Raw genomic sequence first — 20,603 nt, forward strand, 5'->3', positions numbered from 1 at the left:
GTGCCTGGTAGTTAATGGCACTCAAAATTTGGTTTAAGAATTACTTAACCCCCCAGGCGCCTGGCTGGCTCAGTTGCATTCTACTCTTGATTTCGGCTCAGGTCTTGATCTCATGGTTCCTGGGATCTAGCCCTGAGTGGGTGGGGCTCTGCTGATAGCGCAGAGCCTGCTTGGGATTCTCTCTCTCCCTCTTTCTCTGCCTTTCCTTCGCTCTTTCTCTTTCAAAAATAAATAAACATTAAAAAAACAATTAAATATTAAAAAAAAGAATTACTAGGGGCGCCTCGGTGGGTCAGTCGGTTAAGCGTGGGACTTGGGCTCACGTCATGATCTCACAGTCCATGGGCTCCAGCCCCACCTCCAGCTCTGTGCTGACAGCTCAGAGCCTGGAGCCTCCTTCAGATTCTGTGTCTCCTTTTCTCTTTCTCTGCCCCTCTCCGTAACACGCTCTCTCTCTCAAAAGTAAATATACATTAAAAAAAAAAGAATTACTTTTATTTAGAACAGGGAAATAATTATATTTGTCTCATTTTCTTTATACGTGTGTACTGGGGATAACTCATGATGGAGAACAATTCAATAAAGTAATGCGAATCCAGCGTTCATCAGTGAGAGCCGAGTTATTGGTGAAATCTTCCTAGGGGTTGGGGTAGTTTTGAATGCTCGTCTAGGATGTGTTAGGTATGGGGAGGTTGTATTTGCCGAGCGGAAGGTGAGGCACTGTCAGTCCAAGCCGAGGCTGAGTTTCTTTCCTAGAACTGGGAAGGAGAAAAACCGCGCTATTCGGCTTTGCGTAAGCCCCTGGCTGCAGAGGTCTTACTCCGCCTCTAGCCTTCGCTCCGCCCCTCCCTGCCCCTGTCCCACCCCATTCTACTCTCCCTTCGCCCCGCCCCTCCATCGGTCGTTACCCCCTCTGTCCCCGCCCTGCTCCACAGCCTGGTTGCGCCTTCTAGCTCCTCCCCGCCTTCTCTTTGCGCAGTGCTCCGCCCACTCGCACCTCCTTTTCCGGCAAGCGCTGCGGTTGCGCGGTGCGTGCCATCTTTTAGGCTCGTGGAGCGCTTCGCTGGCTCTCTGCTTTGGGCGAATTTTATCCAGGCCCACCATGTGGAGCGGAAGGCAGGGTCGCCTCAGACCGGTGGGCTGCGTGGTAGAGGAGCTACGGTGCCGCCGACGGGAGCGGGAGGCAGGTGCTGGCGAGCAAGGGAGACGGCAGGATGCGCGGGGTGGCTATGGCGGTGGAGATAGGATAAGGAGGCTCTCGGGTTGGAGACGGGGTTCAGAGTCCTAGATGCCCCCCCTACGTTCAGCCGGCTTCTTTGCCCCCAGCACTGCGGAAGGCGCGGAGGGAACAGCAGCTGATCAGTAAGAGACTGCTGAGAGACGACGCGTCGGAGGAAGCCGAAGGGGGATGTGTGGCCATGATCCTTGGGGAAACTGAGGTGAGGCCACAGGGTGCACGGTGAGGTCGACACCGGCTGGCGCCAAATTCCTTTTGAGGTCCGCCCCACATCTGGACGCGGTCCCTTCACTACCTCCATCCATCCAGTGGGCCAAGCCAGAAACCGGTGAATCATCCTCGACAACTCGGTCTCTCATCCCCACACCGATACATCAAGTCTTAGTCGTTTTAAACGTCTTAAGGAGCTTTGGCGTCCTTACGTGCTTCACCATCGTGGCTAAGCCATCCTCTTCTCCGTGTACTCAAAATAGCCTTCTAACAGGTCATCTGTATCTGTGCTTGCCGCCTTCAAATTCATTCTCCATACATCAGACAGATGTGCCTTTTAAGAACACATAGAGACCGAAATCCTTCCTGTGACCTATAATGTCCAGCACTGTCTAACCTTTGCCTCCCTCCAACCTTACCAGTTTATTCATCTTAGCCCAAATTACCCGTTTTTAGGTTTTTTGGTTTTTGTTTTTTTGTTTTTTACTTATTTTTGGGAGAATGCAAGCCAGGGAGGGGCAGAGACAGGACAGAGGCTCTGAAGTGGGGTCTGGGCTGAAGCCTTACAGAAGCGATCCTGATGTGGGGCTGGAACTCACTGGGAGATCGTGACCTGAATATAAGTCGATCCTTCAATTGACTGACCCACCCAGGTGCCACACCGCTTTTTAGTTCTTGAAAGACTGTATTAGGCTCTTTCCTGTCTCAAGTCATTTGCCTTTGCAGCATCTAAAAGTGAGTCTCTTTTAGTATTGGCTTGACAGCCTTTGCAGCATCTAAAAGTGAGTCTCTTTTAGTATTGGCTTGACAGCCTGTTTGCAGAATATTGATCCTACTAATTGCTTGTTTATCGTTTTTCCAACGAGACTTATTTATTTGTTTTTTAATGTTTATTTATTTTTGAGAGAGAGACAGAGTGTGAGCAGGGGAGGGGCAGAGAGAGAGGGAAGGAGACAGAATCTCAAGCAGGCTCCAGGCCCCGAGCTGTTGGCACAGAGCCTCATATGGGGCTTGAACCCTCAAACCGCAAGATCATGACCTGAGCCAAAGTTGGACACTTAGCTGACTGAGCCACCCAGGTGCCTCAGAACCTACACCCTATCTTCGTTGTCATTGAAAACTCAGATGCCTGTAGACTATCAGGCATATAGTAGATGGTCAGTATTTAGTGAATAAGTGAATGAAATGATTAGTTTTACCTGATTTATTCATTCAGCAAGCATCGGGCATCCCCTTTGTTTATATTGTCTATGTTTACATATGTTGTTCACAAAGCACTCGTGCCTAGGTTCATTGGTTCATTGTGTGCTTACTTTATGCCAAGATACTGTGCTGGGTACTGAGGTACACAAAGATGAAGAGAATCCCTTTCTTTGAAGTGCTTGCAATAACCCAGTGAAGGAGACAGGTGTGCTAGCCACCTGTCATGAAGGAAACATGAGGCACAATAGAAACCCCTAAATGTGCAAAAGGAAGCCAGGAAGACCTTACTTCTCAGAGGCAGTAACCGGAATAGAAATCTGAAGGGAGTGGAGGACCTGGGGAGGCTATCCCAGGCAGAAAAATAGATTGTGCAAAAGCTTGGAAGCATTAGAAACAAGTCATGTTATGCTAGGTGTTGGAGTATAGGTTGCACGGGGAGAATGGCTAGAGGGATAGGCTGTGCCAGACTGAAAGGTTTAAATGTTATCCTTGAAATAACCCTTTAAGAAGGCAGGAAAGATGTTATTCCCATTTTTCAGGTGAAAAACTGAGGTTTAGGTTTCTTGTAGAGAAGTGGCAGGGCTGGTATTAAACCCAGTTCTGATTCCCTCTTCTGTCTACCCTACTGCAAGATTGAGACTTACTAGCCATATTAGTGTGAATGACAAGTTCAAGGGATGGTGCAACATTGGAGTGCTTACAGGTAAAGTGGGCAGAGTAGGACTCATGTTTGCTTTCTGGCAACTTTATGTTGCCGTCTCTTCTCTCCATGCCCTGTGCTCCAGATCCAGCATTTCCTACGATTAGCACAACAGGGGACAGAAGAAAAGGAGAGAGAGAGGGCTCTGGTCAGCCTTCGTCGAGGCTTGCAGCACCCTGAGACGCAGCAGACCTTCATCTGGTCAGTGTGGGTGGTGTGAGTGGGGGCTGGGTCTCTAAGAGATGGACAGGAGTGTGGAGGGGATGGGCCACAGGCTGAGCAGGGCTCTGGTGCTCACTCATGTAGGCTGGAGGGCAGCATGCGGACCTTGGTCGGGCTTCTGACCAGCAACCAAGCCCTGTTGCAGCTTGAGGCCGCTCGGTGCCTTCATGAGCTCTCTCATTCTGAACAGTCTGCGGTGGCTGAGGCCTGCCTGCCAGCCACTTCCTACCTTCTCACCTACCTCTCCGGTCACAGCTCAGACTTTATAGTAAGCCTTGTCCCTTCCTACCTTGTTCTTGGCTTGGATTTAAAAATTATGCTTTTGGGTATAGTTTGACCTGGCACATAGGGGAAGAAGAAAACTTGTTTCCCCTGATGTCCATAGCCATACATATGCCCATCATCTTCCAATCCCTTTTGCCCAGAGCCTCGAAGACAACACTGTTCCATCCTCCGCACTCCCCCCCCCACCCTAGCCTGAGATAGGCTATGCCCAGTGCTTTTGTTGTCCCACTCTCAGGAGCTCTGTCTGTATACACTGGGTAACCTGATTGTGGAGAGTGAGGCTGTGAGAAGGCAGCTCCTGCCACAGGGCATTGTTCCAGCCTTGGCTGCTTGCATCCAGGTGAGCGTCCATCTACTGTCTCCCTCCTTGGGCAGCACTCCCCTCACTTGTCTCTACATGGTCCCCCTGCTTTGTTTAGGCAGCTTCAGCCTCTGCCCTATGCTAAGGGGTTGAAGGTCACAGGGAACCTTATGACGCGGTTTCCAGAGTCAGATCTGTAGTCTGTCTACTTCTAGTACTTCTGTACTCTGTCTACTTCTAGTCCCCCCATCTGACTGTGCTGGAAGCCCTTGGATATGCCTTATCCCAGCTTCTGCAAGTTAAGGAAGCTCCAGAGATGATCATCCCGTAAGTAAAATTGTGTCTGCAGATGTGCAGGTAGGTGTGACCCACTTTGTATTGTAACCCCTGGAGGTGTGATTGAGTCTTGTTTCCAAAGCTGTTGCACATTTTAGCTCAAGGTGTCTGGCTGGGAAGAGCTTTGGATTTGAATGCTTTCCCACCTGCTCTTAGGGTTTGGGAAGAATGACTGGCATTTTGGTTTCTGTGGTTCCCACTCACAGCTCTCCTTCTGCTGACAGCTCCGTCTTGGGCTCCACTCTCCCTGAGCACATCCTGCGACTGTTGCAACCTGGTCCAAAGCTGAACCTTGGGGTTGCTGTGGAGTTTGCCTGGTGTCTGCACTATATCATCTGCAGGTAACAAAGGCCTTTTGCAGAAGTCCCACAGACCTTCCCTAGGTCTCCCTAGGGCTCCCTTCTAGGACACTTTTGTTTTTGAACTTTGGTTTCTGGAATTTCAGAGAGTTTTCTTCCTTCTGTAGTCCTCTTTACTTGGAGCCCAGGAAGCCTACAACCTAGGCCATTTGCCATCTTAAAGGTAGGATTGACTGAGTAGTGACTATTTGATTCTTATTGCCCAGCCAGGTCGACAATACCCTGCTTATCTCCCATGGGGGTCTGTCCACTCTGGGGTTGCTGCTATTGGACATGGCTGGAGTTGTCCAGAGAACAGAGGATACAGGACTGGAGCTGGTAGGTGAAGAGAACAGGTCAAGGTCTGGGCTACCTTTCTTCCTACTCTGTTCTTCCTTCAGTACACAGGTAGTCCCTTCCTCCTTAGACCATACTCAGACTAACTTGTCTTTGCAGCTGGCATGTCCTGTGCTTCGGTGTCTAAGCAACTTGCTAACAGAAGCGGCAATGGAGGTTGTGGGAGGGCAAAATCAGCTTGAAGACGAGCGTGTTGTGGCTGCCTTATTTATCCTTCTGCAGTTCTTCCTTCAGAAACAGCCCAGCCTACTTCCTGAGGGCCTCTGGCTCCTTAACAACCTCACTGGTATGTCATAATGTGCCTAGGACCTTTAGATACTGGACATACTTACTCACTGACTTGGCCAAGGTGGGTAGGATTGGGGGGGGCGGGCAGTTGTAGTTTCATTTCCCTGTTTGGGGACTCTACTGTGACATTTTCTCTTCTAGCAAACAGTCCTAGTTTCTGTACCTCCTTGCTCTCCATGGATCTGATTGAGCCCCTCTTGCAGTTGTTGCCAGTTTCTAACGTGGTGAGCATATTGGTAGGTATTGGGGTCACTTAAGTATGGGATCTGGTGCCAAAGTAAAAACAGTGGGAGCAGGCCTTTGCACTCAGAAGTACCCTTACCTGAGAGCTGGCAGGTGGTGTGGCATGGATGGCTTCAGGGCCAGACCAGTCTAGATGTGAATCCTTAAACGACTAGTTACTAACCTTGGGCAAATGAGCTTATCATCTTGAACTTTAGTTTTCTCGTGTGTAAGTGGGAATAGCAGTCCTACCTGAGGGCAGCTGTAGGGATTACAAAACATGCATAGAAGTGCTTGGCATGGTGCCTGGCTATGTGGTCAGCACTCTATATTTTAGCGATCTTTAGTCTTTAGTTTTCATCCTTTGTGAGGACTGTGTATACATGTCTTTCTGCAGGTCCTCACAGTTCTGTGCAACGTGGCAGAGAAGGGTCCTGCTTACTGCCAACGTCTGTGGCCAGGGCCCTTGCTCTCCTGCTTGATTGGTACACTGGCCTTCCCTGACATTGAGGTAGTAGGCCAGAGTTTAGAGCTGCTGCAATTGCTGTTCCTCTACCGGCCAGAGGTGGGTTTTGGCCCTGGTCCCCTGTTCTGAGGCCTCTAGTCTCACTATGGCCCCTTTCCTTCCAGTCCTATCTCTAGTCAGTTCTCTGGGCCTGGCAAGCCTATATGGACTCCAGGTCGGAACTTCCAGCCTCTTTTTGGGAAGGCTTTCTTCCAAATAGAGGTGGATTAACCCATAAGCCTGTAGGAATCAAGTGTTAGGGCACAGGGACCCAGGTATTAAATCCTTTTCTACCCTGCCCTTAGGCTGCTAAGGATTTTCTGCAGCAATCAGGGCTGCAGGTCCTGGAAAGGCACCAGGAGGAGGCCCAGCTCCAGGATCGTGTGCATGCTCTCCAGCAGACAGCTCTTCACCAGTGACCTTTTTGATGTCATTCTACTCATCACCACCACCCTACCCTTACCCCAACTTTCTTGCCTATGGATCCCCCTTTGAGGTTTTAGAACCGTAATGGTATCTCCTGCTCTCTGCTCCTGTGTCTAAGCCAAGACTTTCAAAGCTCAGCTCTTCTTTGACTCAGAACTGTCCATATAGGACCAAAGGGGACTTGATGTGGGCCTGGAATCACCCCCCCCCCCCCCCCCCGCCGCCATTAGCAGCTCGTGGTTTTTGAAGGGACAGAATAAAGTTTTATTTTTACATTAAACTGGTTTGTCCCAGTGGTTGCACAATAAGGGGTGGAGGGGAAAATAAAGGCATCCAGAGATGGTATTTTTCAGCACAGGCTTTATAAATAACAGAAGAACACATTTTCCCCACATTTTACTCAGTCCAGTATAGTCCAAGGTTTGGGGCTGTTGCTCTTAACAATCAGTGGAGGCTTCACCTTCAGGCTTTGCCACTTAGCACATTCTCCATGGCTCTGGTTACTTGATCAGCACTGAAGTTATTCAAAGAGACATTCTTCTCTTGGCCAAATGCTGAGGAGACAGAGAAGTAATTAAATATCCAATATGCACCGAGGGGGTACTAAGATATTAATAAAAGGTCTTTGTCTTTAACTTACAGTTTTGTGAGAATAGGAAAAGTAATGAGATATCACCAAGATGTATTTGGGATGCCTACAATTTATCCATTGGGTGTCAAACACCTCTAGGAAGCACAGGTCTGACTAGAATTTTGGCTGATTCTGGGTGGCCACAATGGGAAGGAAGGTGTTTCGGGGCAGTTTTTAGGGGCCTGGTAGGTATTTACTATTGAGCACAGTTTGCATGGGCCTACCCTTGGCTAGGTGCCAAGTCTATGGCTCCCATAGTCCTAGTATAATACACTCATCTGTATCCATCTCCTCTAGTCTATTGACTTTTTACTCCCCATTTTAAAAAATATTTATTTTGAGGGAGAGAGAGACACAGTGCGAGCAGCAGAGGGGCAGAGATAGAGGGAGACATAGAATCTGAAGCAGGCTCTAGGCTGTGAGCTGTCAGCACAGAGCCCAAGTGGGGCTCAAACTCACCAACTGTGAGATCATGACCTGAGCCAAAGTCAGATGCTTAACCAACTGAACCACCAAGGTGCTCCCTCCCCAGTTTTTAATACATACTGCAGTTACCCACTGTTAGAACCAGTCTACCTTAAGTGTGATTTTATTTTCTCCTGTCATTCCTAGGCAAAGGTGTAGTTAAAAACTGTGACCACAATACCATTATTCAGTAAGTCTTATAGGTACTGTGTGCCTGCTATGTGTCAAGCAATTTAATTTTCAGATTATGGAAAACTTAAACTGGGAATATGAGCAAAAGGTGCTAAGGGCATTGTTACATAACTTGCCAGGGAATTCCTTATTGAGGAGGTGACACACATATTCAGACCTGAATAACAACAACCTGAATTACAACTAGCTAGCCATGAAAATCGGGTAGAAGTGCATCCTAAAAAGGGGTAACGTGTAAAAGGCTCAACTCTGTTGTATCCTAGCTGCATAACCTTAGTTATGTTCCATAAAACAATTTATTTTTGGTAAGCTCCACACCCAATGTTGGGCCTGAACTCAACCCCCACATCATGAGTCACATGCTCTTTTGACTGAACCAGCCAGGTGACCCTGCTGCATCAAAATTTTTATTCATCCTTCTCATCTCTACAATGAGAAAAAAACCAAACACCCCCTCATATGATTAATGAAGATTAAATGAGATTTAGGCAAGAAAGCACTCAACACACCTTAGCATTAATTACTCAACAGAATCATCTTAAGTTTTTGTTACTGAGATTCTCACACTACCAAGCATAGCACTGCCCGCACCTAACGTGTAAGGACCCACATCGATGGTAATTGACTAGCATCTCTTCTTCCCCATCTGAACCCCGTTCTGAATTACGAAAACAGCTCTTGGAATTTACGCAGTACCGGGCCCGTCTCCACACCTATGCTACTAGAGACAGGAAACTTCCTGTAACCGTGCAAATGTGAATTTATCTGAAACAACCTCAAAAGCAAGGACGAAGTCCGAGTTCCAGTCTCCCTACAGATTTCTGCTTGACCCCTGGATGACTCTCTCTTCAAACCATTGTTATACCGAGTTCCTGGACCGCCCGCTTCCCCCGCTCACCGTAACGGGCCCAGAGCTTGGGCTGCACATCGGAACACTCGCGAATTAGGATTGGCAGGTCAGGGTTCGCCTTCTTCAGCTCCACATAGTGTTTCTCGATAAATTCCCTGTGGGGGGGGGGGCGGGAGAGAGCTGTGCGTGCTATCTACGCGCCGGCCTCCCCAGACACCCGGGAGACAGAGGTCATGACCTGCGAACCCCGAAGCTTACCGGCCCCACTACCTTGCGCCTCACCTGACGCCCTGACTGCCAGGCGAGCGCTGGCACAAGTGGACGCGAATTTCACGCAGGCCCAGTTTTGCCCGAATTCCGCGACTGGCTACAGCCGCCGCCATCTCCGCTAGCGTTTAACTCCCCGCCCTAGGACTTCCGGTCATGTTCTCTAATCCGACCAATCGCGGACCCTCCAGTTCCCGCGATATTTAGATGACGCAGGGGGGCAGGCTAAAGTTTAGCCAATGCCTTAAAAGCATTGCCAAGGAAACGTTCCGGTTTTTGTCCAATATCTGGGCTAGCTGGCGGTGGCGGAAAGGTTGCGGAGCGCAAAGCACTGTGGGCTGTCCTGAGGCGCATTGTGGGAAAAAGCTTGTCGCTGCTGTGTTGTCGCTGGAGCTTTAGTCATTGGTGGCGTTGAAACACCGCAGTCGAAATGCCAGAGCGAGACAGTAAGGCTCGGGTCATCTGTTCTTTATTACCTTCAGGACTTGGGACACTTGGCGTGTTGTTTTCGCCTCAGTTCTTAAGCCCTGTGTGGAATCTGGGGGGTGGAGAGAGGGCGGGGTGTGACGCTGGAATCTGGCGAAGCCGTTGGGTCCCGAGTGAAACCGGGAATCTCCGGACTGTTGTCTCTAAGCCTTGTCCTTGCCCCAAGTGACAGCGGATGGTTTATCTGTGAACTATCCCCTATCCCCAGCACTTAATCTTGAATTGCGCCAATTTATCTTTCACGCAGTATCTTAGATGTCATCTTCAGGAAGTCTTTGCTGATCCTCCAGCGCTGGTTTAGGGGCCCTCTCCTCTGCACCAACAGCTCCTTGCAATTTTCTCACTTCGGCACATAATTATGATCTATTGTCACTGTCTTTGTTCTTACCGTTCTTCCTCACTATATTGTGAGCAGTTTGACGTGAAAACATCCGTATTGTTCGCTGATACATTCCAGCTTTTGCACAGGGCCTGACACGAAAGAGATTTAGTGCCTATTATTTTTCTTAGGTGAGCCTTTCTCCAACCCCTTGGCTCCAGATGGCCACGATGTGGACGATCCTCACTCCTTCCACCAGTGAGTGTTTCAGTATGGGACTATGGGAATGAACTAGGGGGCAAGTGGAGTGGTGTGGTGACAGTGAAAAGAATTCTAAGTTGCAGCAAGGATGGTCCAAAAAATTGTGCCACTTGCTTCTTTATCTCTGTGAACTTTAGCTGGATCAGGTCAATTGCATCAAAGTATTAGAGAGGAAATTCTGGCCGGGAGGATGCTAGTTTTTAAAGTTAATGTTTAATTACATATGATACAGAAGTTGATTCTTGTAGAAAATTAAAGTAGAAATAAGGGTAAATGACATCCCCAGTCCCTTTCTTAGAGGTAACCACTGTTCCTTTTTTACTTGTCTTTTTTTTCCTTTTTTTTTTTTTTTTTAACATTTATATACATACTTGCATGTCTGAGGAAAATCTATTACTACTCTATAATTTGAAGTCTTAAAATTAAATGGTACGGTGTTGTGTATATATATCATTTTGCCACTTGGTTTTCCCCACTCCATATCTTGTAGATTATTATATATATTTTTTAAGTTTATTCAGAGAGAGAGAGAGAGAGAGAGGAAGGGAGGGAGGGAGAGAGGGAGGGAGAGGGAGAGAGAACACCAGTAGGGGAGGGTCAGAGAGAGAGGGAGAGAATCCCAAGCAGTCTCTGCACTGTCAGCACAAAGCTGATGTGGGGCTTGAACTCACGAACCATAAGATCATGACCTGAGCCAAAGTCAGAAGCTTAACCAACTGAGCCACCCAGGCACCGTTTGGAGATTATTTTCATGGCAGTAACAAGGACTCCCTTCTTGACCAGATTTTCATCAGGCTTCTCTGGGGTCTGTTTTTGACTAGGACTGTTGGGCTCCTGTTTATCAAAGAATGCTGTTAAGCCAGTTTATGGAGAATCCCCTTAAGTAATGAAGTAGGTCCAGTCAGGGTCCTTTTTCTACCCTTGATGCTTAAAAGTTCCTTTTAGTAATTTTTTTTTATTTTTTTTTTATGTTTATTTATTTTTGAGACAGAGAGAGACAGAGCATGAACAGGGGAGGGGCAGAGAGAGAGGGAGACACAGAATCTGAAACAGGCTCCAGGCTCTGAGCTGTCAGCACAGAGCCCGACGTGGGGCTTGAACTCACGGACCGTGAGATCATGACCTGAGCCGAAGTCGGACGCTTAACCGACTGAGCCACCCAGGCACCCCAGTAATTTTTTATAAGTCTCCAGTTGTCCCAGTGTATATTCAGAGTTGAGTGTCAGTTCCTCTTCCCTATTGTAGTAGTCTTTATTCCTATGACAGTAGTCTTTTTTCTTTTTTTTTTTTTTAAGTTTTTTAATTTATTTATCAGAGAGAGAGTGCATGCCTGAGAGCAGGCGTTGGGCAGAGAGAAGGGGAGAGAGAGGCAGGTTCCATGCTGTCAATGCAGAGCCTGATGCAGGGTTCGAACCCATGAACTGCAAGATCATGACCTGAGCTGAAGCTGGACACTTAACCAACTGAGCCACCCAACTGCCCTTACTATGACAATAGTCTTGAACAGTGTCTTCCTTGGGAACACTTAGCAGGATTCTTTGCTAAAACTGGGCACAGCAAGCCCAGAAAGAGCCCGACTGAAGTTTGGCCAAGGAGTAAGTCTTTATCATTGTACCAATTAAAATTATCTCTTATACCATTGTTGCTATCTACCCCGCATTTGAGAAACATGATTTAATTAGTCTCTAGTTAATATACATTTAGGTTGTTTCCAAGTTTTTATTATCTTCATATCCGAAACTGAACCTTTTTTTTTTTTTTTTTAATTTTTTTTTTTCAACGTTTATTTATTTTTGGGACAGAGAGAGAGCATGAATGGGGGAGGGGCAGAGAGAGAGGGAGACACAGAATCGGAAACAGGCTCCAGGCTCTGAGCCATCAGCCCAGAGCCCGACGCGGGGCTCGAACTCACGGACCGCGAGATCGTGACCTGGCTGAAGTCGGCCGCTTAACCGACTGCGCCACCCAGGCGCCCCTCCGAAACTGAACCTTTTTTACAGGCCTTCTAATATACCTATGTCAGTAATTAGCAAAGCTAAATATAGGTGAATGGAGTTGCTAGGTCATAGGAGATACACATGTAAATTTTGATACTGCCAACTTGTCCTCATATTGGCTGTACTGACTTATATATGTTCCCTTCAGCAGAATGTTTACTTCCCACATTCTCACTCATACTTGATTTATCAGACTTTTTAATTGTTAGCACTGTGATGCATTAAAAGTGGCATGTTTTTGTCTTAGTTTGTATTTTCATGGTTTCCAGTAAAATTAACCTTTTTTTACATACTCCTTTTCCAGTTTTTACTAGGTACTCATTTTTAAAATCTTTGCCTTCTAGGTCAAAACTCACCAATGAAGACTTCAGGAAACTTCTCATGACCCCGAGGGCTGCACCCACATCTGCACCACCCTCTAAATCACGTCACCATGAGTAAGTTCTGGGGTCTTCCAACCTGTCTCTTATTTCCTTCCTATGGAAAATCTACCAAATTAGATGTCTTAGAAACTGGAAGCCTAGTGATTTTTGAAGACTGTGATTCTGATTGTCTCCTGCTGGAGATTGAAGCTCCAGTGGAGACTGGGGTGCTTTAGGAACTCAGAATGTTCCACATACCACTTGTACTACTAGAGTTGCTGCTGGTGCTTAAATGGACAGAGGTCCATTCCAGCCCTATGCACTCAGATACTGGGGTAGATAGTGGGGAATATATGATTTTAATAGTGCTTCAGGTGGTTGTGATGTTTTCTAATGCTATCATTGAATTTCTTTGTCTTCTAGGATGCCAAGGGAGTACAATGAGGACGAAGACCCCGCTGCACGAAGGAGAAAAAAGAAAAGGTGAAGGAAGGATGGAGGAGTGTTGGGCTTTAAGTGTTGGATAGTATTTGGGGGAAAGGAGTAGGAGGTAGTAGTAGGAGCATAAAGATTAACATTTTCCTTTATTATTTTGAGGTTCTGTGCTTCACTGGAGAGGAGGGATAGGTAGAGTGGCAATTTAGGACTCTGGAGTCAGCCTGCAGTATTTTAATCTCATCTTTACCAGTTTCTAGCTGGATAGCCATGGGCATATTGCCTAACCTTTCTAATAGTATTCTCATGGGTAGAACAGAGAGTGATTTCACAACTTTTTATCAGGTTGTCATGAGGATCAGCTGCGATATAAGTGCAGCTGATATAAGTGCATATAAGCACTTAGCACTAGTGCCTGGCATATGATAACCACCCAGTAATACTTGTCTACTGTTATCACCATCATCATCATTATCATCATTATTCATTTCTATGATACTAAAACTTCTGGACCTGGTATTTTGCTTTTCCTTTCTTTCGGGGGAGGACCAGCAAGGAATGACTGACTTTCAGTTGAAATTTGGAAGGTGATAAAAATTTAGATAACTTCCTGGTTGCCCTATGGAAAAATCTCTACAGAGTTGGGTGGCATTGAAGAATTCTGAATTGACAGAATGTCCTGAGGTGGCATTGAAACACTGTGATCTGGAAGATGCTGTAGTTCTGATTTTGAGAACTATCAAGAGGTGGCCAGCAGTTCTATCAGGACATATATGAGTTTTCACCAGAGAGTTGGAGGAAACAGGCAGGAACAATTCTGCTGACCTTGGAATAACAGCTGGTGAGCTTTATGCATTGCTTTCTCTTGTCACAGTTATTATGCCAAGCTTCGTCAACAAGAAATTGAGAGAGAGAGAGAACTAGCAGAGAAGTACCGGGACCGTGCCAAGGAACGGCGAGATGGTGTAAACAAAGATTATGAGGAAACTGAGCTAATCAGTACCACAGCTAACTACAGGGCTGTGGGCCCCACTGCTGAGGCGTGAGTACCATGGCAGCCAGGGTGTGATTCCCTAAGCATTCCAGAGTCTTGCAATCACAGTGTGAGTTCTACCTAACACTTTACCCACTTTGGAGCCTCAGCTGAGCCATTTCAAGAGGGACTTGAAGACATAAAAGACTCTTCTAATGTGGTTCTCTTTCCATATATAGGGACAAATCAGCTGCAGAGAAAAGAAGACAGTTGATCCAGGAGTCCAAATTCTTAGGTGGTGACATGGAACACACCCATTTGGTGAAAGGGTTGGATTTTGCTCTGCTTCAAAAGGTGAGCCTTGGTGGGTGGGTGGAGAGTAATTCTAGAGTGCTGAATGCTCTTTTACAAGCCTTTCCAGGTGAAGGAGGGAGACTTCTGTTAGTCCAGACTATGTAGAAGGGCTAATGGTGGCTCTTGTTTAGGAGTAATTACTATTCATCCTTCAAGTGATCACCTAGGTATGGTTAAGCCCCATTCCTCACCTCCTACTTCCTGTACCTTTGCATAGCTCTTCTATTTCACTTATCATAGTTACCACATTTTGTTGTCTCTTCTGCTGTAAGCTCCCTTAGGGCAAGCACTGTATTGACTTATTTAGTATTGAGTCCTTAGTTCCTGGTACAGCAAGGTGTATAGTGGTGTTAGGTAAATGTATGTAATATGAATAAATGTCTAAACTCTAGGTACGAGCTGAGATTGCCAGCAAAGAGAAAGAAGAGGAAGAACTTATGGAAAAGCCCCAGAAGGAAACCAAGTAAGTAAACATTGTGGAGAGCTTGAGAGTTTAGAAAAGTGGGACTTAAAGTAGGAACACTTTGGATTCTGTGTCTCCCTCTTTCTCTGCCCCTCCCCTGCTTTCACTCTGTCTCTCTCTCAAAAATAAATATTAAAAAAAAAAAAGATAAAAAAGTAGGAACACATTTAGCAAAAAAACTTATTTTTATCTTTCTAGGAAAGATGAGGATCCTGAGAACAAAATTGAATTTAAGACACGTTTGGGTGAGTACAGAATTTCTACGCTAAAGGTTGTACATTTTAGGTGAATTGTAGGGACTTAATGCTCTGAGCAGGATATGCTTCTCCTTTCCCTCAACCTGCTTTCCTCTATCTTGCCCCCAGAGTAGCTAGTTCTTATAAAATGCTCTACTAGAAATTGGATGTGGACTTAGTCATTTCATGTGTATAAGTTATTAATGTCTCCTCAATTATGTTGGAAGCTGTTTCAGATTGTGGTTTATGCATTAAGGGAAGTAGCTCGTAGCTTATGTGTTAAAGGAGGTAGCATGGTTGGTGATTAAAAGCTCAGAATTTGCAGTGTGAGACCTGGGTTTGAATCCTGGTAATGAAACTGCACTAGGCATGTGATATTAGGCACCTGACTTCACTTCACATTACCTGTTTGTCTGCAAAAATGGGGCTAATTCACCTCATGGGATTATTGGGGCAAAGAAAAGTGGTTTATGCACCGTACCTATCATGTTAAGCATCTTTCTTCCTCACAGGGCCTAATACAATGTGAGGCACATAGTGCTCTTGAGAAGACTTTGTAAAAGACTGGATAGGAGCTCAGGCTTTGGAGATAGACTGCCTGGGTCCCCTTCTTTATTCTGTTGCTTGGTAGCTGTATGATTCTAGGTAAATCATTTCACTCTCAACTTTTGTATCTTTATCAGTTAAAAGGAGATAGTAAGGCACATCTTATAGGGCTATTGTGAAGTTTGAGTGGGGGCTGGCATAGAGTTAAGCACTTGATAAATGGCAGCTGTTAATTGTAGAAGGTTCTCAATGGCTATGCTTGCTGCTCGTCCTGTTTTTGTAGGCCGCAATGTTTACCGCACACTGTTTAGGAGCAAGGCATATGAACGCAATGAGCTGTTCCTGCCAGGCCGCATGGCCTATGTGGTAGACCTGGATGACGAGTATGCAGACACAGATATCCCTACCACGCTTATCCGCAGCAAAGCAGATTGCCCCACTATGGAGGTAAGTGACTTGAGAGCCTCTTACGTGAGCCTTAAACCTGGGAACCAGCCTTGATTCTGCCCTGGGTCTCATCCACCACATTTAACCCATCACTGAGTCCTGTCCACTTTTCACTTTCCACAGATTCACTTGAATCTAAATTTCAATTTAGATTCACTGGAGTGATTTTTACAAATGGCTGGTGTGATCTTTTTCAACATGTACATTTTTGCCTCACCACTATTGAGAAGCTTTCAGTGATTTCTCATCGAGAAATTGCCCTTGCACCTTTTGGCCTTCTGAGCCACTTTTCACCATGATTCCCTGTTGTTGTTCTCCAGGGAATCCCAGCTCTCTTGAACGTGCTAGATTCACTTTTGACACAGATCTCTTTGTATATGCTATTCTGTTTGCCTGGAATCTCCTGTAACACCTTTCTCTGTTTTCACCTAGTTGGTTACAATTTGTCCTTTAGTTTGTTAAGTGAATGAAGTGAAGAGATTCTTGCTCTGTGGGATAATATCCTTGCTACTTGGGGTTTTCAGGCCCAGACAACACTGACTACAAATGACATCGTAATCAGCAAGCTCACCCAGATCCTTTCCTACCTGCGGCAGGGTACCCGCAATAAGAAGCTCAAGAAGAAGGATAAAGGTAACCTGGAGAGTTAGGGAGAGAAACCTTAACTCTGGAGGGGCATTTGAGGGTGGAACCATGGTCTGCTGGAGCCTTCTGTGTCTAGAACATTGGGGAGCTCCTGGAGAGCAGCAAAAAATGAGAGCAATAGAGCATTAACTTGGCTCACCCAGAAAGCAGTAGTCAGCTTTGAGACTTGATGGGGGAGAGTATTGGGAGATTTTATTATCCCACCTTCTAAACAGATGGGCATTCAGAGCTGTTTAGGCTAAGTGGGAATCAACTCAGGAATATTTTGTTCACTACTCTCTTTATATCTTAGGGAAGATGGAAGAGAAGAAGCCCCCTGAAGCTGACATGAAGTATGTATCGTAGCACTGTCACCTGATGTGAGGGAGGAAGGAGCTCTTTGTTTCTTGTTTTTGGCATTTTGGGGAGGCCTTGGTGTGAGAATCTGGAGAAATGGCCAGGGAGAGTGGAAGTGGTGTGACTTTGGCAGCTAGGGATCTCTGTTTTTCTAGTATATTTGAAGACATTGGGGATTATGTGCCATCCACAACCAAGACTCCTCGGGACAAGGAGCGGGAGAGATACCGGGAACGAGAGCGTGATCGGGAGAGAGACAGAGACCGTGACAGAGAACGGGAGCGAGAACGAGATCGGGAGCGGGAGCGGGACAGAGAGAGAGAGGAAGAGAAGAAGAGGCACAGCTACTTTGAGAAGCCGAAAGTGGATGATGAGGTGAGATAGGACCCTGGTACCGAGTGGTAGAACTGCCCATCTCTGTGCCTGCCCAGTCAGGTAGGGTAGGGAGTTGATTCAGGGATTAGTCAAGTGGGAAGGAATGAGTGTAAATCCCTCATGGTGATACTCACTTCAGTTTCTCTTTTCTTTCCAGCCCATGGACGTTGACAAAGGTGGGTTGTATCTGAGACATCTTGAATTAGCTCTGGTGGTCTTGCTTTGCCCTGGGCTGAGAGTCTATCCTAGAGTTCAGAGCTGGCAACAGTTGGGATTGTGGGACTTCTGGTCTGGGTTCTCATTAAGATCCACATCTTGCTTCATGGAATAGAAAGAAGAGGAGTCTGGAGTTGCCTCCCTCTTCCTGGGCAGTGGCAGGCATATTTGCTCTGTTAGATACAATTCCTCCAGCTTTGCGATTCTGAAAGACATGAGGCAGGTCTCACCGGCCGTATTCTTTGTACACAACCCCATTTCACCCAGAGTAGCTCATTATTAGTTGAAATTTGATTAAAATTATGTTAACTAAAAGAGAGTTTTTTCTGTTACTTAAAAAATGGTTTTATGAAAACAGGTTAGAAGTGTGTGTGGAAAAGAGGTCGAAAGTTCCTTGTTTGACATTCTGAATAGAGTTCCCTTTCCCCCCCCAGGACCTGGATCTGCTAAGGAGTTGATCAAATCGATCAATGAAAAGTTTGCTGGATCTGCTGGCTGGGAAGGCACTGAATCATATCCTTTATTTCACTATGTTGTTGGATTCTAGAAAACTGTTGTCCTGTTTCTTTCCAATTCCACCTACCTCCCTGTTTCCCCACAACCCCTGGCTCCCATCCTACCTCTTACCTCTTATGGTGAATTTTGATAGAATTTTGCAGTCGTTGTGACTTCCCCTTTTTTCCCCACATTTGTTCTTTTTTTTAAAGGTATTATTATTTTTTTTAAGTTTATTTCAGTAATCTACACCCAGTGTGGGGCTTGAGCTTAACGACCCTGAGATCAAGAGTCACATTCTCTTCTGACTGAGCCAGCCAGGTGCCCCATGCCTTTCCCATTTCTCAGAGGATTCACGCAAGCTCACAGCCTTCTCCTCACAAGTTTTCATGTTGGGGCTTCTAGGCCTTGGCCCTTCCTTCTTGAAGCTCTTCTGCTATAGGTAGAATTATTTTCTTTGACATAGCGTATGCTGAAGAAGCCAGAGGACAAGAAGCAGCTGGGAGACTTCTTTGGCATGTCCAACAGTTATGCTGAGTGTTATCCAGCCACGTATGTGGGGAGGGGGATGAGGTGGAAATTTCATTAACTTGGACCCACGGGTACTTATTTGGATGAACTGTTCTTTGAGGCTCTGGGTGGGAGGTCTGGGGGTGGTGGTTGTCATTTCTAGGCATATGGCATCTTAGTTGGGTGGGTTTCTGGACAAAGCATAGGAGTATGGGTCTGCACCATCTCTTTAACTGTTGCTTCTCTCCAGGATGGATGACATGGCCGTGGATAGTGATGAGGAGGTGGATTACAGCAAAATGGACCAGGTGTGGAGTTGGAAGGATGGGTGGGGATTTGGGGGTAGTTACTCTTCAGTACTCTTCAGCAGTTCCCCGCCCCCCCCCCCCCCCCAAAAGATCTGTGTCTTGTTTTCTGGGCCTTAACTTTTCCTCCACTGCAGCACTAAGAACAGCAGCATTGTGAGGTCATGAGAAGCTTAACCTTTAACGTATCTGTCCAGAAGCAAATGAGATATGCCCAAAATAGATTTATTTCCTACAAAATGCCAGGCTTTGATTTCTGTACTAGGCAGTAAGCAAGCCTTTAGTGCATAAAGAGAAAGGGTAGGAAGGAACTTCAGTCTTGAGAAAAATAACTGAATTTTATTCTAGCAGGAATGAAATGTTCTTCTGTCTTAAAAACAAAAATACCTTAACAAATAATACCATTAATGGTGGCAAAATTTCAACTAGTTTTTCCTTGTTTTTACTGCAGTGGTTGAGCATGGTGTAATTCCATCTTGGAGACTTGCTGAACCCTGGCTCTGCCAAGTTTTGTGACCTTGACAACTTATTTTATTGCTTATGCTTCAGTTTCCTCATCGAGAGAATTCGGAGGAATATGCTTGTTTTTTAATAGAGTTTGAGGAAATTAAATAAGTGTTCAGAATAATGCCTGGTACATAGTAAGCATTTATTAGGGTGGGATTTATGAATGATGAAACAAGATTGTGGGAGAACCTGGCTTTATTAAGGGCTAAAATTCTGTTTCCACTGACATTTCTAACTTCCCTCTTCTCACTGTGTCTCTAACAGGGTAATAAGAAAGGCCCCTTAGGCCGCTGGGACTTTGATACCCAGGAGGAATACAGCGAGTATATGAACAACAAGGAGGCTTTGCCCAAGTGAGTTGTACTAAATATGGCCAAAGATTGAGGAGAGGGATGATGATGGGCCAGCCTTCACCAGAACAGGTTCTCTAGTCACAGGGCCATCTGGGAACACCTTGCTACTGCTATGCAACCTCTGATGCCTTCTTTCTCCCAAATGTCCTTTATTGTTCTCAGAGCTGCATTCCAGTATGGTATCAAGATGTCTGAAGGGCGGAAGACCAGGCGCTTCAAGGAAACCAATGATAAGGCAGAACTAGATCGCCAGTGGAAGAAGATTAGTGCAGTAAGTGAGACTGCCTCTTAGGTGGACTTCATCTGAGGGAGACAATGGCCCACAGATGCAGGAACAGGCAGGGGGTTGGAGAGCAAAGGAGAGCGGTCAGACTTGTGTCTTAGGTGAGCTTAGGCTCACAGCCTAACTGTTGTGTGTTAACTGTTCTTTTTTGTAGATCATTGAGAAGAGGAAGAAGATGGAGGCTGATGGGTGAGCAATAGCATTTTTCCTCTGGGGCACTGTAATAATTGGTTAGAGTACTGATCTTATGCCAACTCCTTTTTCCTTCCATTGCAGAGTTGAAGTAAAAAGACCAAAATACTAATCTCTGGTTCCAACTGCAAAAAGATTCACCACAAGGATGTGCTTGCCACTGTTTGCTTTCTATAATTCCCCAAAGAGTTGCAAGGTGTCTTTCTGTGAATGTATATAAAATGTTGTATAATCATTTAGTTCCATTAAAACTGGTCAACCTGGGGGCACCCTGGGTGGCGCAGTCTGTTAAGTGTCTGACTCTTGATTTCAGCTCAGGTCATGATCTCATGGTTTGTGGGATCAAGCCCTGTGTCTGGGCTCCGCTCTGACAGTGTGGAGGCTGCTTGGAATTCTCTCTCTCCCTCACTCTCTGCAAACCCTTCCCCCCTGCTCTCCCTCTCTCTCTTAAAATAAATAAACTTAAAAAAAA

At 46.1% G+C, this 20,603-nt stretch overlaps 3 protein-coding genes across 7 annotated transcripts; 2 read left to right on the forward strand and 1 right to left on the reverse strand.

Annotated features, from left to right (window-relative positions):
• The first annotated feature begins 1,013 nt into the window (after positions 1 to 1,013).
• Positions 1,014 to 6,910, forward strand: TMCO6 (transmembrane and coiled-coil domains 6). Of its 5 annotated transcripts, none has more exons than XM_047877908.1 (12): positions 1,014 to 1,187; positions 1,327 to 1,439; positions 3,436 to 3,551; positions 3,657 to 3,840; positions 4,093 to 4,197; positions 4,400 to 4,485; positions 4,719 to 4,835; positions 5,060 to 5,171; positions 5,289 to 5,475; positions 5,619 to 5,713; positions 6,097 to 6,264; positions 6,510 to 6,910. In XM_047877908.1, the coding sequence occupies exons 1-12, from the start codon at positions 1,103 to 1,105 to the stop codon at positions 6,621 to 6,623; spliced, it is 1,482 nt and encodes a 493-aa protein (XP_047733864.1). In that variant the 5' UTR covers positions 1,014 to 1,102; the 3' UTR covers positions 6,624 to 6,910. The 5 variants fall into 5 exon arrangements, with proteins under 5 accessions (XP_047733864.1, XP_047733874.1, XP_047733895.1 ...); XM_047877918.1 differs by having other exon boundaries at positions 1,055 to 1,183; XM_047877939.1 differs by lacking the exons at positions 1,014 to 1,187; positions 1,327 to 1,439; positions 3,657 to 3,840.
• Positions 6,911 to 6,973: 63 nt separating this feature from the next.
• NDUFA2 (NADH:ubiquinone oxidoreductase subunit A2) lies at positions 6,974 to 12,568 on the reverse strand. The gene is made up of 4 exons (XM_047878001.1): positions 12,558 to 12,568; positions 9,051 to 9,182; positions 8,817 to 8,923; positions 6,974 to 7,184 (listed from the first exon to the last, which is right to left on the reverse strand). The coding sequence occupies exons 2-4, from the start codon at positions 9,149 to 9,151 to the stop codon at positions 7,093 to 7,095; spliced, it is 300 nt and encodes a 99-aa protein (XP_047733957.1). The 5' UTR covers positions 9,152 to 9,182; positions 12,558 to 12,568; the 3' UTR covers positions 6,974 to 7,092.
• IK (IK cytokine) lies at positions 9,329 to 20,423 on the forward strand. The gene is made up of 20 exons (XM_047877840.1): positions 9,329 to 9,481; positions 10,032 to 10,098; positions 12,443 to 12,535; positions 12,884 to 12,943; positions 13,770 to 13,937; positions 14,108 to 14,222; positions 14,615 to 14,685; positions 14,884 to 14,930; positions 15,751 to 15,914; positions 16,439 to 16,547; positions 16,852 to 16,891; positions 17,051 to 17,270; positions 17,428 to 17,446; positions 17,921 to 17,999; positions 18,453 to 18,533; positions 18,742 to 18,799; positions 19,568 to 19,656; positions 19,819 to 19,927; positions 20,094 to 20,128; positions 20,216 to 20,423. The coding sequence occupies exons 1-20, from the start codon at positions 9,466 to 9,468 to the stop codon at positions 20,241 to 20,243; spliced, it is 1,668 nt and encodes a 555-aa protein (XP_047733796.1). The 5' UTR covers positions 9,329 to 9,465; the 3' UTR covers positions 20,244 to 20,423.
• Positions 20,424 to 20,603: the final 180 nt, after the last annotated feature.

Source organism: Prionailurus viverrinus, chromosome A1 (assembly GCF_022837055.1).
Source record: "Prionailurus viverrinus isolate Anna chromosome A1, UM_Priviv_1.0, whole genome shotgun sequence".
Lineage (NCBI taxonomy): Eukaryota > Metazoa > Chordata > Mammalia > Carnivora > Felidae > Prionailurus > Prionailurus viverrinus.